We start from the raw sequence: 1,450 nt of genomic DNA on the forward strand, positions 1-1,450 counted from the left end.
TGGCATGCAGTGGTTTGTGTCGTGGCCCTGCGGCTTGTCTTCTCTCTCTCTCTCACTCTGTCCCTCTCTAGTCCAATTTAAATAAATAAATAGGTAAATAAAGTTAAATAAAATAATTCTTGGGGGGGGAGAAGAAGAAAGACTGAAGGTGACTGGGGGTGACCGAGGACGGGCGGTCTGTGGGGGAACCCGGGGCGCCTCACCTCTGCGACATGATCTTGAAAGCGTCGGGCAGGTAGCACTGCACGTTCTCCATCTGGAACGGGTCGGCATCGCAGATCTTGTCGTCGGTGCGCCCGTAGTTGGCGTTCTCCACCATGATGACGTCGCTGCCCGGGCACCGCAGCTCAATCGGGTAGCCCTCGCACGCCAGCTCCCGGCGCATCAGCCCGAACGGGAGCCCGGCCCGGCTCAGGCCTGCGGGGAAGGGGAGAAGCGGTCACGCCGAGGTCTGGGTCGGGACCCTGCGGGTGGACTACCGAGGAGGCACGGTGGTTCAGCTCATGGCGTCCCCCAAGCCGGCTGCGAGAAGCTCTTTTTCCACCTGTCCATGGGCTCTCAGCGTGCCCACTTGTGCTGGAAGGATGCAGACCACGCTGGGAGAGGATCCAGTCTCTTCGCTCCCCTCCTGGGGTGGCCTAGATCAGCGGTCCCAGGGGTCCCTGTCCGCCAGTCGGGTGCAAAGGGGAGCGGGTAGCTGGTCCCATGTCCAGTTGCATCAGCAGCAGAATTCGATTCTCCAGGGACCGCAAACCCTACCGCTGCGCCATTGTTTCTTTGTATATTTCAATGGAGTTGTGATAGAAACCTAACCGAACGTTGGTGATGGTAGGTTGGGTCATTCTGGAACCAACCCCGGTTCCCTTGCAGTGGAGGGGCTGTTTTCCAGAAAGCCAGTCCCTAGGCAGGTTGTGGGCTGCTATTCTAAATCCTTGACATTTTTTTTTTTTAAGAATTTATTTGGGGCTGGCAGGTGGCATGGTGGTTAGGGCACTGGACTCCCACACGGTTGACTGTGGTTTGAGTCCTGGACCTGGCAGCTTGCTTTCTTATGCTCTCTCTCTCTCTCTGGTCTAAACAAAACAAAACTAATAATAATAAGTAGAATTAACTAGTAATTATTTTAAAAATAGAATATTTGGGGACCAGCAGATGGTGTAATGGTTATGCTGCTGGAGCCCCAAGTAGTCGATAGCAATTTAAGTCCCAGACCCGGCAGTTTGAAACTCGGGCCGGGCCTGGGCACGTGTGCATGCGTGACTAAGATCCTGAAAGGATTGTGGGGTGGCCAGCCCCCAGAGGGAATGGCTTCTCACTTTCTGTTTGTCTGTCTCTCTCTGGTGAGTGCAGGCGCCCTATGGCAGAAATCTCTCTAAAATAATAATCATTACTATTATTATTTTTAATTTGACCAGAGAGAGAGAAGGAAAGAGCGAAAGCAAGCCACCAG

General features: G+C 53.7%; 1 protein-coding gene across 1 annotated transcript in view; it reads right to left on the reverse strand.

The window, feature by feature from the left end:
- Window positions 1–1,450, reverse strand: part of ADGRL1 (adhesion G protein-coupled receptor L1) — a 44,722-nt gene that overhangs the window by 37,095 nt on the left and 6,177 nt on the right. Inside the window, exon 2 of the mRNA XM_006161050.3 lies at window positions 204–417. Within this exon, the coding sequence (XP_006161112.2) occupies window positions 204–417 (214 nt within the window). The remainder of the gene's footprint in view (window positions 1–203; window positions 418–1,450) is intronic.

This window comes from Tupaia chinensis, unplaced genomic scaffold, assembly GCF_000334495.1.
Source record: "Tupaia chinensis unplaced genomic scaffold, TupChi_1.0 Scaffold138060_1, whole genome shotgun sequence".
NCBI lineage: Eukaryota > Metazoa > Chordata > Mammalia > Scandentia > Tupaiidae > Tupaia > Tupaia belangeri.